At 34.4% G+C, this 13,785-nt stretch overlaps 2 protein-coding genes across 3 annotated transcripts; one reads left to right on the top strand and one right to left on the bottom strand.

The window, feature by feature from the left end:
* Positions 1-92: 92 nt before the first annotated feature.
* Positions 93-8,769, top strand: HCAR (coenzyme F420 hydrogenase family / dehydrogenase, beta subunit family). Of its 2 annotated transcripts, XM_022041205.2 has the most exons (19): positions 93-254; positions 353-455; positions 624-708; positions 1,591-1,702; positions 2,328-2,412; positions 2,514-2,555; positions 2,637-2,715; positions 3,379-3,430; positions 3,526-3,588; positions 4,396-4,493; positions 4,695-4,730; positions 4,814-4,875; positions 5,791-5,818; positions 7,367-7,446; positions 7,604-7,673; positions 7,754-7,811; positions 8,212-8,276; positions 8,354-8,448; positions 8,523-8,769. In XM_022041205.2, the coding sequence occupies exons 1-19, from the start codon at positions 173-175 to the stop codon at positions 8,611-8,613; spliced, it is 1,386 nt and encodes a 461-aa protein (XP_021896897.2). In that variant the 5' UTR covers positions 93-172; the 3' UTR covers positions 8,614-8,769. The 2 variants fall into 2 exon arrangements, with proteins under 2 accessions (XP_021896897.2, XP_021896898.2); XM_022041206.2 differs by lacking the exon at positions 93-254 and having other exon boundaries at positions 353-459.
* Positions 8,770-11,335: 2,566 nt separating this feature from the next.
* Positions 11,336-13,785, bottom strand: YUC7 (YUCCA 7). Its single transcript, XM_022041230.2, has 3 exons — positions 13,040-13,785; positions 12,565-12,936; positions 11,336-11,853 (listed from the first exon to the last, which is right to left on the bottom strand). The coding sequence occupies exons 1-3, from the start codon at positions 13,700-13,702 to the stop codon at positions 11,626-11,628; spliced, it is 1,263 nt and encodes a 420-aa protein (XP_021896922.2). The 5' UTR covers positions 13,703-13,785; the 3' UTR covers positions 11,336-11,625.

Genomic DNA, 13,785 nt, shown 5'->3' with positions numbered 1-13,785 from the left:
AAAGATAAAATAAGAAATGAAAATTGGAATACAAACCACCAGCAGAGCTTCCCAAAATAATAACTAAACCAGTAATAAAAGCTTGCTGTTATCCTGTGGATCAACAAAGGAATAAATAATATGTGATGGATATTTCATAGGAGCCACTCAGCTTCTTTCTCTCTCTCCTGCCATGTCTTCCTTCGTCTGCAACCTCTCTTCCATTCCTCCTCAATTCCCTATTGTTTATTCGACTTCTTCACCTCCTTCTAAAGGTGCCCAATAACCTCTTTCATCTCTTGCTCATGTTTTCAGGGTTATATAAATGCGCATGGAAGTTTATAATCTTGAAATATTGTTGACAATGGAGCAGATGTAAACTCAAGCCCAAAGACAGTGAAGCTGCGAGACGACTGGAGAAAGCGTTCAAGGCCCATTCCACCTGGAGGCACTTATCCAGCCAAAGACCATTGCAGGCAGGTTTCTGTCTTCCTTAAAGACCCTTTTTTTTTTTTCATTTTTATTGCTTATGCTTAATTATTATTGTTACTTTCTTGTTCTGTTATTCTAATTTTTTGGGGGTTTTCTAAGTTGAGTTTTGATGTTTTTGCTCAATGGTTTGGGGGGTGGGGACTTGGGGGCAGCCGGTGTGGGTTGTGTGACACATACTACATTGCTCATGTGAAGAACGCTTGTGCTTTCTTGGGAGATGGCATGTCCAAGGTTGAAGTAAGTTACTGGTTTTCTCTTGTCTTTCTTGACTTATAAATCATTTGTTGTTGATTTTTGTTTTGAACTTCTGGATTTGCTACTAATGTTATTTTTCCACAAGTACTAAAATGCCATTTACTAATAATCATTATTCTTTAATGGCAGACTGGCTCATGGTCTTAATAGACTGAATTGTAACACTATTATTTTGATGAGAAGTATGATCTTCAATGAAAACCAAATTATTTTGCATGTTTCTCTATTTATGACTATCTTGATATTTACCTTTTGCAAGTTACAGGTTGTCTCAGAATTGGAAGGGGGCTAACATGCCTATATGTTACTGAGAGGAAGAAAATTTAGTAGTATAAAGGAAATAGAGGAGTAAAAAGTAGACACCAAAACCTACGGGTTTCACTTTAATAGCCTATGATCACGGGCTAAGAAGTGGACATTTTTACTTCAATGGAAAAAATAATTACCTAGGGAGAGAACTCTCAATGTATCCAAAATCCCAACTAAACCAAAATCTCATGCCAGAAACTTGTCCAAATGGATAAACACTGTTCATACTCACGCATTGCCAGGCATTCATGGGGTATTTATAGGCTTGAGGGTACAAGAAGCAATCGAATTGTGGTTTTTTTTTTCTGCCACCCAAAAATCTACTATCTCAAACTATGATATGCCTATGTATAGGCTTGGTGAGGAGAGAGTCGAAATTGTGTGCTGTATGGTGGATTGTTGTTTCGGCCTTTAAATGCTTCCTTATTGCTTCATGTCTTAAGTAAAAAAGGCAACATGGGCTTCTTCCCAATTCAAGCTACATTGCAGGTTGTTTGTCTTTCTGATGCATTTATATTCCCTGTGCTTAAAGAAGTTTATGAATTTCTTATTCAGAACTTGGAACCTGTAGTCCATGGTCGAGGGAGGAAAGCAGATTCCTTGGATGAGATTTATTTAGGTGTCCATGAAGGGCTGTTATATGCACGTAAAATTAACCCCGTTGAAGGTGGGATTTGTGGTTCTGAAATTTACTGATTATGTTTTTATTACGTTCTTGTGAACTCTTTTTTTAATGACTGAAACTATTCTTTGAAACTCAGCTTTTTAGATGAAATAGTATTAGTAGTTATGTAATATATCACTCTACTCTTCAGTTGAAACAGCTACGTCGATAATTTGCTATTGATATTGCATCTTGATCTTGATATACGTCAGCAAAACCTTCTTGAGCTGCATTTTCTTCTGGCTATCCAATTGAATGAATGGGTTTTGTGACTTGGGAAGTATTTTGAAAGATCTGCACAGGAAATTTTTCTTGCCTAGAAAATTAACTTAGAAGCTTGTTATATTGTCTTCCTGTAATTGCAAGTTAATAAGCCTTTGTAGAAACTTAACAGTTTAGTAGTTTCCCAAGTACTTCTTAGAAGCTGAGAACCTTGTAGTGGTTTCACATCGACTTGTTGTTCATCTTCGAACAGATAGACGGGCTGCTTTACTTTCCTTCCCAAAAACTAGGAAGAAAATGGAAAAGAACTCTGGAGTCCTTCTATGATTTTTATCTACTTTTGGAAAATTTGAGGACAACTCTTATTCAGTATAAATTCTCTATTGTCAAACCTCTTTTATTGTAGGAGCTCAGTGGACTGGAATAGTTACAACCATTGCAATTGAGATGCTGAAAGCTGGCATGGTTGAGGCTGTAGTCTGTGTTCAGAGGTAGGAGGATACATTTTAGGTTAGAGGATGGTGAATTTGAGATAGTGTGACTTCAAGTGGCATTATCAACTGAACCTTCATGATCTTATTAATTTTAACAGTGATCCAGAAGATAGATTCAAACCAAGACCTGTATTAGCAAGGTCTGTTTCTACCTTTCTTCATTCGCATATGATTATTTTGCTGTCACCCTGTAGAACACTATTTTTACTCAATGCTAACAGGACACCTGATGAAGTTTTAGCTGCTAAAGGGGTCAAGCCAACATTGTCTCCTAATCTAAATACCCTTGCACTAGTAGAGGTATTTTGCTGCTTCAAGTAAACTATATATGCTTAGTTTTTCATTGGTGCAACACTAAAAACTTTATTTGGCACCACCTAGTTTAACCTGAATTTGCATTGTATAAGGTCTAAAACTGAATTTTTCTTTTGGGAATTCGACTTTTTAAACAAGTCCAATTTCTATACAGATTGGTATTTTTAGAAAAATATCTCTATAAAGCAAAATCATAGTCGACTTTCATCTTTAACCCAGTTTGAGGGGAAGCGTAGGAATCCAACTTCTTGTAGAAAGTCCAATTCCTACAAATTGGATATTTAGGGAAATCTCCTTACGAAGCATAATTTTATTGGACTTCCATAACTAGATTTTTTCCTTTTATGAGATTGATTTGTGTTTAGATTCCTGCTAAAACTCTTTATAATCTTTTCCTGTATATATGCAAATATTGTAAATTTAGTATCATGAATAAAAATTCAATTAAAAAAAATTTAATAAAAATTGTTGTAAATATTTTAAATACAAGTCGTGCCCTCTTTGGCACCTTGTGAATAATAATTTTCTTACTTTTTTTATTTAAAAAAAAAAAAAAAATTTAATCACAAACTTTTAGTTATAGATGAAGGTTATGACAATTTTACCTTGCTTGAAAGCTTCAATGATAGTCATATCTCAATGTAATAGGCAGCTGGTGTGAAACGTCTTCTTTTCTGTGGTGTGGGTTGCCAAGTGCAAGGTAAGATGTATATCATGCTTCTGCAGTTCATTCACGGTTATTTTCTTTGTTGTGACTTGTACTATTGTAATGCAGAGTGATTTCTTAAACTGCAGCATTAAGATCTGTGGAGCAGTATCTGAATCTGGAGAAGCTTTATGTATTAGGCACCAATTGTGGTAATTTAATGCTTTATATGAAATTTGTTTATTTTATCAAAAAGAAAAGAGGAGTTTCCATGAAGGGCGCCGAGGGCGTGCCCTCAAAAACAAAAGCTATGACACGAGGCATAATTTACAGATTAGTCAAGATGGCAAATCAGTCCTCTAACTGTTCAACTGAGATAAACATGTCGTATGTGACAAAAAACAAAGAGTTTGGAACCAAAGATCCTTAACTCTATTTGTTTATTTATTTATCAACTTTTCTCCTTTTAGTCAATTGGATGAAAAACCACAGAGGATGGTATTCTCATCCATTAAACCTTCACAAATCTTGGTGATGGAAATATTTAATATCATGTCCTATTGGCACACACATGCACGTGCATTTGTGCCCATGTGCATACGAAAGTGGGCAAATGGTATATTTCTGATTGTATTATCATTACTTTACCTAATTGCATCAATATACAATGTTATGTGAAATTGTTTTTTCATGTTACCGCTATTCTTTTGGATGAAGCATTATACTACTATTTACCAGAGTAAGAGATTGTCTGCAAATTTGAAGAAGATTGCAAACAAGAACTAGTTAAAACCTAATGCATTTAGCTTCGCTTTGTATCTTAAGATTTGAGTGGCAATACGGTTCTTTTGGATTTTAAGTTTTCACCATATTTTATCATTTTTTTGCCAGAAGGCCTTGTAAGTGAAACCTGTGTAACTAGCCCAGTGATTCCAATTTGACTCAGTTTGGGTGCCTTTTCTATTTCCGATCTTTCTATGGATTATGCGTGCTTCTTTACTAACACACTTCGTTGATAGTGGATAATGGAACACGGGAAGGACTGGATAAGTTTCTTAAGGCTGCAAGTAGCGAGCCAGAAAGTGTTCTTCATTATGAGTTTATGCAAGACTACAAGGTTTGTGGTGATAACCTTTTCCGTCTGTTGGGCATTGTGGTTATGGAGTTGAACATATTGTCAAAATTACTGTGTTAGAAGAACTCATCTCTTAAATGAGTATTACTTTATATATTTTCTAAAGTATATATCTTTCTACGAAGAAGAATGGAATCTCTTTGAACATTATCTTATAAGGTTCTTGTTTCCTTAATTATAAAGGTCCACTTGAAGCACTTGGATGGTCATATTGAAGAGGTAAAGCAGTTGCTGTGCTTACAGTCTGGTCTATGTCTTGGGATCATACAGCTTCATCCATTTCCAAATCTTAACTAAAACAGGTTCCTTATTTCTGTCTACCAGCGAATGAGTTAGTCGATGTTATTGCTCCTTCCTGCTATAGGTATTGTCCCCATCTTTATTTCTGTATAGTTCATTTTTCTTTTTTCAAACAATTAATAGATTTCAATAAGTTTTCTAACTAATGGAACCTGGAGGATAGTAGATTTATAGTGATAAAGTTGTGCAAATAATAATCATCATATATTTTTCCCCTCTGTGAGGTTCATCTCGAAGATATTGCAGGTGTTAGTGTAAACATCTGATAGATATTTGACCAGCTCATAACATTTTAGTCTCAGTGAACAATTTTATCTTGTCAATATCTTCATAGATGACAATTAGTATCCTCTTGTGAAAGATGTTAAAATTGTAAGAATGGTTGAAAAGGGGGGTTTAGAGGGAGCTAGCTACAATTGTCATTGGTGCAAGAAAGCTTCAAGTGTAAATAAAGTTTAGATAGAACTGGAATAATTTCTTTTCATTTGAACTGAGGGAGCATTAGCAGGCTTATTTTATTTATTATGGGGTTGAACTGTACGAGTCATTCAAAGTTGTAGGAGAAGAGTGATTTTGTTAGGGAATGGAACCAGAATGGCTTTTTCTTTTTTGGCAGTTGCAGAGAAGGTTAATGGACAGACAAAAACTTGTGAAACTTTGGGATGCAATTGAATTAATTTTACCTCTTAAAGGCTTTCAGGAAGCATTAGACGTGCTAACCAATAAGATACCAATTGCCATCTTTAGAGAAAGGATAGCAGTGGTAATGTGAGGCTTTTTTATGTTAGTTTATGCAAACCATATTAGAATACTCCCTTCTGGTCTTAGATGTACAAGTTGAGCTTTTCTCATAGTTTATAGAAAAGGAACAGGGGAAACAACTACATGAGAGGTAAAATAAGTGCAACTACTCATGATTATTTATCATGTTGCCCTTCTGTTGATAATCTTTTTCTGACTTTAATATTTTTCTGAACAGCTGTTTTGACTATACAAATGGATTGGCGGTAAGTTTTCATCTAATAAGCAAGTTCATCTTCTTCTTGATTTTAAGACATCTGTCCTAATCTTTTACTTAATAATATCTTTGTTATCAGGTAACAATAAAATGTATAGAATATAATATGAATTCTTCAAAATAAAATAAAACTTATGGTTGTGTTACAAGCCAACAACTGAATGACACGTGGTTGCTGGAACAGAATTGTTATTTTTATTTATTTAATTATGTAGTTCTCTGTTGCTCTTGTTTTATTTAGTTATGTAGTTCTATCTAAGGGCAAAATACAATTTGATACTATGTGGTTTAGGGTATTTTAGATTCAATATATATTGTTTATTTTTAACAGTTTCAATACTCTTGGTTTGACCATAGTCAGTTAAGATATTACTTTGAGTTTGAACACATTGATAATATGAAGTTAAAAAGTTAACACTTGTACGGCTCAGATTAGATTTTAAAAATTAACAAAAAATTTCTAAAAGTTATATTAGTTTTAATATGGACAAACTTTTCTAGAACTTCTCCCATGTGATATTCTTTAAAAAATATTTTTGTATTTAAAGTTTTGTTATTATTATCATTTTTAAATCTTTTTAATTCTTTTTCAATTGTAAAAGTCTGATAAGAACTGTTCGCATGTCAAGGTTTTTATAATTCAAATCGACTGCATATTCAAACTAATGATGTTAGTTTTAATACACATAAATTTTGCCCAAACTTTTTCAATCTGATTTTTTTTTTTTTAATTTTAGATTTTATTATTAGTTTTATTTTAGCTTAATTTTTAAATCTTTTTATATTTTAGTTTTGTTAATTTTAAAAGTTTAAATTTGAACCATCCAGATATTCAAACTAACATTGTTATGTTGCCTTGCTAACAGTAAAAATAGTAAAAAATGAACTACATGTACTTAATCTGACCAGAACTACATAGTATTAAATTGTAATATACTTTTTATTTAATGATACAATTAGATATCTGGATACGTGTGAAGATAGTTTCTTCTAATGTAGGAGTTTTACTTCCAACTAAAGAAGCTACTATTGCATAGGAGTAGTATTCTTGTGTGGAACTAGAATAGCAATCTGAATAAACTTTATACAAAGAAGTATAAGTAGGTTTCTTGATTACTTGCATTTGGTTCAAACTAATCGTATTATATTTCAGTTGTCTTCCCATTTCTATGCCTTGAAACTGGATTAACCAAACTCAACACAGACTCTAGGAGATCTTTGATTCTCAATTAACAAGCTCATACCATTAATCAAAATCCCATAACAAGATTCTAAGTGGGACCCTAAACATTATGATAACATATCAACTCGGCTATCCAATTGAAATTAAACAAAAGATGTCTTCAAGTTCTTGATTATGTTATTTTTATTTAAGTAATGGCAAGATACAAGTCTTTTCAGTTGAGCTTGACTCTTTAAATGGGGAGCCCTGGGGTACAGGATATGACCAACAGGCTAAGCCCTTGGTCTCTCCCTGATTATTTGGGTGCAGTATTTCAACTTGGTTTAATACTCTTTCACATGTTTGGCAATCTAGGATCTGGTGGTTGGGTACATGGGTGTGCCAAAATATCATGGATGCAGCATGACACAACATCCACAGTATGTGACAGTCAGGTAACAACACTGCTGTGCTGCTGGAGCTTATTTTTCTTTTATGTCTCAGTGCTTGTTTTAACCTGGCATCAGCGCCACCTAGTTTAATCATGGTGATGCTTGGGTTGTCAATAGTAACAAGGAGCTAAATTTTATTTTTGAAAATTTTAAATTGCAGAAATGAACGTGGAAGAGAAATGCTCAGTCTCGTAGAAAATCTATTGGAGATTACTCCAACAATCAGTAGTGTAAACACTGAGGCCTTTATCCTGTTTGGATTGCTTTAAATTTTCGTGAAACTGGAACACTGAGGCCTTTATCTTTTTAGGGTGATCGGCGACCATTTGTTATGGAAACTGTTAAGGCAGATGATAATGCTAAGTTGGGTATGTGACATTCTTTGTAGTTACCAAAAATATCTTCTCCTTCAGCCAGAGACTGGCATGTGATGCATGTTAATTGCATAGGACCAGTACGAAGTGCTTTAAGTTCCAAATTCATGATGTATTTTCTCCAGGATTAATTGCAAAGGTGCTTCTCTCTAGGAAACTATTCTGTCTAAATGACTTCACAACATCTTTTAAGACATGTTAATAGCCATAGACATTTGTGTGAAAGGATATGGTTATCTGTCTGGTTGAATAACAATATTCAGAAGTTCCCAACTAATTTTATATTCTAAAATTGTAGTCAGTTATAATTTTCAACTGATTCATGAATTTTTTGCCTCCTAATGATTTTATATTTTCCATGGACCTCATTTTTTCTCTCTTCTTTTATTCCTAGGGAGGGGTCCCTCTAAGCCAGCACCAAAGTTTGTTGGAAATTTGATAGCTTTTCTACTGAACTTGGTAAGTTGATCCTTTAGGAGCATTCCGTTGAAGAAAACTATATATACAGATAAATTCTACTTTGTTTCTTGGATCAGATTGGCCCAAAAGGTCTGGAATTTGCCCGTTATTCATTAGATTATCACACCATCAGGAACTATTTGCATATAAACCGCAATTGGGGAAAACAAAGGTATGACATAATGAATAATTCTTCACTGGGAACGAAGGGGATTGCTTCTGATATTGAAACCTCCATCTTTGCAGAGCTGACATCCACATGCCTTCATATGCAAAGAAAATTGTTGATATGTACAACAAAAATGGCCAAATTGATCAAATGCTTTCTGGAAAATGAATATCAAATGGCAATTATACTGGACCGATGAGCCTACATGTATGCAAATTTAAGATCGTACTTTTTGTGTGTGCATTTGTATTTTTGCATTATTGTGACATACTACTTTAGACAATTTTGGAGAGATTGTTTATAATAAAAATTATTGTTTTCTCACTTCTCATACTAGTAATTGTTCGCTATTACCAGCTCCCATAGTTAAGGTTTCATATTTTCAGCTTTATCACTAAAATCTGACCTTTTCATGCAGTAATCGGGATCATAACTTCTGGCCATAGATAGAAAAGTGTGTTCATGCCGTGATTTATGGTCATTAATTAAACTTTTAAATAATGATGTGTACTATCTTATATTATTGATTTGGATTTTTACCTTATATTGTTGATTCGGGACTTCTGAGTTGTTTTCAGGAAATGAATTAATTATTTTGCAATTCATGATTGTAAAGGTTTTGGTGCCATTAGATCCATGTAGTTTCTTTACCTGCTCTTTTGCTATCTGCTTCTCTTTCTGCTTGCCTTTGTTTTATATGATTTTGAACAATTTTTTGCTTTTAACTTCTTTTATTTTCTTGGTTGTATAGTTGTTGAGCAATTGTTGAAAAGTTTACCAGATTGCTGCCTCAGTTAATGGAGCAATTTGCATTTCCATCCTAGTCTCATTGTTTCTGAAAACCATAAACCTTGCCCATTCTTGTCGATTTTTTTTATGCCTTTTCTTTTTTTGTTTTAACATAACTAAGGTGATTACCTCTTGTTACTCCATGATCCACATTCCTTCAATGGAATCCAGTTTTTTGTCTGCTCTAGTAGTTTATGTTAATCATCATGCAGAAATCTTCGACAATTTACTGAGCTACCAACGTATTCCTTATTTTGCAAGAAAAAAGTAAAGAATAAAATAATGCCAAGGGGGATGCAACCCGTGTACAAGATCTTTATAGTTACCAACTTATTCCTAACATATACTGTAAATAATCAATTTATTTTCTTGCAGAATTTTCATAAGCTGTTGGTTCACTAGGGTTTATGTTAAATGACATGCAAATATACCAAACAATGCTTAATCATTCTTGGATATGCAAATGTCTTGTGGGCAATGGAATTGAAAATGAACCCTCTTTGCTAGACTGAAGTTTTAGTAGTACGATAGACCATTTACTAGAGAGCTCTCTCCGATCAGAGAGAAATAGTGTCAGCAATTGCAACAAATCTTCATTTTCAGTTCCAACTGCACCTAACTAGCTTATGACTGAGGAAACTAAGTGTTAGGTTAGTAAGATTTTTAGGAGTTAAAAGACAAAAATAGGAAGAACATGTGATTTCTGAGCATTAGATTTGGTGAATCAGACTCTTAACTTTAAGATGAATATTTCTCATACAAGTACATGAAGTATGGATGGATACAAGTACATAGAACTCCCACATACAAGCCTCTGTAGGCATTTTCTTTATATTAGGATATGCATTAGTTTATAAGCATGATCAGCTGTAGTGAACAGGACATGTCACAGTAATTCAGCAACAAGGAATGGGCTTTTGGTGCAAAACTAAGAAGGGTATAGGTAGTGGCCACCCCATGTGTTTTTCATTCTCGGTAACTGTGATGTCTAAGTAAGAGGTTGCGGTGTTTATGAGAACCTTAGCAATTCTAATTGAATTGGACAAATATACAGTTGTAGTTTTAATGTTGTGGGCAGGAAACAGTGCAATTTTCAGACTGTCAAATCTGTGCCCTCTCTTCTTTTTTTCCCTCTGAAACATGTTCAAGAAAAATAGCTGCATATAGAATGCATTAGAATGAGATGGCTGCATTATTTTCTTTTTTTAAAAAAAAAATTAAAGCAGCTTATTGATGTGTGGTGGTGAAGTAATTTTTGAATGGGCCACTTGAGGTAATGCTTTATTTTTATTTTTATTTTCCTTGGTTTGGATCAACAGCATGGGTACTCATATGGGTTTGTCTTGTACAATTCTCATTTTCTAATTTTTCCTTTTTTCTTTTTGTGAAAAGGTAATGTCTATTGCCAATAAACTATTTTCTAGCTCAATCATAAGAGAAAGAAAGAGCAAGAGAATTTTGTCTGATTGGCTGCACTTGGTTGTATCTATTAATGTGGGTGTTTCATGGAAGATCTATACATTTGCAGATTTCACAGCATTAACTTCATGTTAAAACCCTTTTTTGTCTTACAAGGTGAAAATTGCCATCTCTGGGTGTTGATGTGAAAACTTGCATGACCTAAATTTAGTATTTTGAGTTGTTGAAAGTCAAATTTTGATTATGCTACTTTAGTCTTTTCTTTATTTTCTTTATGGGTCTGAATTTGGATATAACAAAATATTTTCTTTACTAAAATTTCTTTTGTTAATGTGGGCTCTATCCATGTGGGAAGCAACAAGAAAACAAGAGTTGCCTCTCTTTTTATCCTTATTAGAAGAAGTGAGTGAGGGTCAGAGTCAGGATGAGGTTGTGTTGTAATGAATCTGGGACCCAGCCACTTTAATGGGACCTTGCTTGACCTAGATTCTGGAGAGAGAACCCATCAGTTGCATTAATGACTTACTTGGACCAGAATGACAAGTCAATAATATGTTAAGAAAAGATTTTTTCTATTTGTAATTTCAGTTTTTTAAAAGATTGTGTTATTATTGATATATATAATCACTTAATTAATAAAATATATAAATTTATTTAAAAAAAAAAAAAAAAAAAAAAAAACTTTGTATTTTCAAATAATAATAAATTATATCATTAGCAGAAAAAACTGGAAAACAAAACATTGACAAGCCTCATCTTCCTTTCTATAAATCTAGGAAAAGGAAAACAGATACTTATGACTTTCATGGAGTCTGCCTTTAGGAGAGGGCTACCTTTTTTTTCTGGGTGTATTTCATTTTTCTTTTCTTCTCTAAGATATTTTTTTACTACACAAACTAACTGATCTTTCTGAATCTCCAAGGGAATGAAAATGTAATTTTTTTTTTTTACTAGCAGGGGAGATCAATGATATTAGAAATGCGAAATGCATCGCCTATGCCTTGCTGCGATTGATTTCTTTTTCTGTTTGGTTTCTTCTTTCCAGCTCTTAGCAATATCATGAACTACACTAATGGCATCTAAAGATGCACCAGAGAGACCTCTTCTTGTGAACCCAACTGCATACAGCCCTGCCTTGCCTTTCCACCCGTTTGGGAATGGGTTTTTGGGTATTCCATCTTCTGTAAAGAATTCATTTTCCTGAAACACCCAAACAAACCCTTAGTTATCCCTCCTCCATATATATATATACACACAGACACACACACACTCAAAGAAACAAATAAACAATGAGTGAAATATCAAAACTCCAAAATAAATATGGTTAAAAAAAAAATGAAGTCAAGTCAGGGCATATAAGGAATAAGAAAACAGAACATGATGAATACATTATTTAAAAAATAAAGAAATAAATCAAAACCACAAACAATTGAAAAAAGAAAAAAAGAAAAGTAATTTGCAGAAAACCCAGTGAAATAAATATGAAGAAAATGCCAAGGTTTGACCATTCTCCAAACAATATGAATGTGTAAGAACACAGAACATGAGAGAGAGAGAGAGAGAGAGAGAGAGAGAGAGAGAGTGTGTGTATGTGTTTAATACAAAACCACTAAGTCCATTGTTTCCTATTCTGTTTCCCCCACCACAAAGATACAAATTAGAAGTGCAGAAAAATACAAGTAGATAGATAATAGAAGAAGCTTCTCAAATATATAATTCTATTTTCATCTCTGAACAAGACAAAATTTAAACCATCAAACAAAACCAACAATCCCTCCACTGTTTCAATCACTATCCTATTCTTTTTTTCTAATGATTTTATTGAAAAAAATTATAAAATAAGACCAACTTCCATAACTGTCACATGAATATAGATATAGAAAAATCAGAATAATAGATAATAATTCTCACCTTGAGCCATGAAGGAACATTGCTGCGATACCCAGTTGCCAGAACGACAGAATCAATCTCAAGACTTTCTCCATTGATAAACTCAACTTTGTCTCTGTAAAACTTTTTGATTCCAGGAGCAATCTTGATTTCGCCCGATTTGATTTTCTGCAGTGCACCAATATCCAACACTGGCGTCTTCCCCACTGTGTTCTTCAGCTCTAATGGACCCATTGGAGGTCTCTTAACTCCATATTTCTCGACATTTCCGAGTATAACCCTCGCAAGAATTAGCAGAATCTTGTCCACAACCCGAATCGGTATCCACTTCATCAGCATCACTGCCAATTCAAATGTTGATCTCCCAAGAATTTCTCTTGGCAACACATGAACCTGATCGTACACACATACATATACACGTACATGTTAGTATACATCAGATTGAATTGCGCGTAACAGACATGTAAGTAAACATTTATTAATGTTGAGTACTTACAGAATTTCGAACCACCATTGATGGACTTGCATTATGGTTACAAAGATCAAGAGACACTTCCATGCCCGAATTCCCACACCCAACAACAAGCACCTTTTTCCCACAATAACTTTCTCCAGATTTATACTGACAAGCATGTGAAACATCTCCTCCAAAATCTCCCAGACCTTCAAACTCCGGCACCACTTTCTCAGCATTTTCTCCGGTGGCCACCACGAGCCATCGACAAATATACTCAACTTCACCACCTGAACCGCTTATAGTCTTAACCAGCCATAACCCAAAAGTCTCATCGTACTTAGCGGACTGAACCGTCTCATTGAACTGAGGGGTGATATGAAAATGGTTAGCGTAAGACTCAAGATACTGAATGAACTGAGCCGTGGTAGGGTATTGAGGGAAGTGATCTGGAAAAGGAAAGTAGGGAAGTTGACAGAACTGTTTGGGAAGGTGAAGTCTGAGGCGATTGTAGGTTCGGTGTTGCCAAAGTGAGGCAATGCAGTTGGCTCTTTCAAGGATAATGAAGGGAACTCCTTGAGTTTTAAGTCCAGCAGCAACGGCTAGACCAGAAGGACCTGCACCAACTATCACAGGTCCATTCACCCAAATGGAACGCCGGGAAAACACGTCTGGCTCGTCGAACATGGAGCAAGGGTTAGTCATTTAGTTTCCTGTTCGGTAAGTACGTATTATATGCAGTCGACGGAGAGAAAGTGAGGGAGGTGGTGTTTGGAGGGGAAGAAAAA

This window comes from Carica papaya, chromosome 3 (assembly GCF_054855325.1).
Source record: "Carica papaya isolate Zhongbai chromosome 3, ASM5485532v1, whole genome shotgun sequence".
Taxonomy (NCBI): Eukaryota; Viridiplantae; Streptophyta; class Magnoliopsida; order Brassicales; family Caricaceae; genus Carica; species Carica papaya.
Note: the sequence above shows the minus strand (reverse complement) of the source record. Positions and strands in the feature narration are given on the sequence as shown.